General features: G+C 60.3%; 1 protein-coding gene across 1 annotated transcript in view; it reads right to left on the bottom strand.

The window, feature by feature from the left end:
* FAM109A (family with sequence similarity 109, member A) overlaps positions 1–63 on the bottom strand; it is a gene marked incomplete at its 3' end in the record, with an annotated part of 728 nt that extends 665 nt beyond the window's left edge. Inside the window, exon 1 of the mRNA XM_010009542.1 lies at positions 4–63. Within this exon, the coding sequence (XP_010007844.1) occupies positions 4–63 (60 nt within the window). The remainder of the gene's footprint in view (positions 1–3) is intronic.
* Between the last annotated feature and the right edge of the window lie 537 nt (positions 64–600).

Here is a 600-nt window from a genome sequence, read left to right as displayed (position 1 = left end):
GGCATTGTCAGCCGGGGAGTCACAGGTAGCATAAAAGGCCAAGCTCCGCTCGTTCAGCTTCATGGCTCCGTGTCCTGCAGGGATAGAAGGTGGATGCTGAGGATGAGTGTGCCTTAATTGCACCGTAATAACTCTTCGGCTTGTTGTTCTTGGCAGCACCAGCCCTGGCGCCCAGGAAATGGAGCTGGTGAACAAACAGCCCCGTGATAGCCGGGATAATCCCACTCCCAGCCAAGGTGCTATGGAAGGCGGGTGGCTCGGGGCTCCATGGAGAGGGGGTTTATCCCCAACTGAATGTTTTCGCATGGAGGAGCCCCAGGCAGGTCTCGCCCCAGTACCCCACATCACCGGGTGCAGGTGATCTTACTGCCGGCACCGTGTTTACCCTGTGCTGCTTCACTCCTCCCCGCGGCACACAGGGAGGAATTCTGGCCTGTGCCGCAGATCCGGCTGCAGCTCCGGAGAGCCGTGGCCATGAACCCTGTCATCGGGGCAAGGCCACTCTCCCCCTGTCCTCCAGTCAGCCGTGGCCTCGCTGTGCCAGGCTTTTTGCCTACCTGCAATAAGCCTATAGCTCCGGCCTCCGGCATCAGCCCGCAT

The sequence above is a fragment of the Nestor notabilis genome, unplaced genomic scaffold (assembly GCF_000696875.1).
Source record: "Nestor notabilis isolate BGI_N333 unplaced genomic scaffold, ASM69687v1 scaffold19232, whole genome shotgun sequence".
Classification (NCBI taxonomy): domain Eukaryota; kingdom Metazoa; phylum Chordata; class Aves; order Psittaciformes; family Psittacidae; genus Nestor; species Nestor notabilis.
This window is presented reverse-complemented; position numbering and strand designations above follow the sequence as displayed.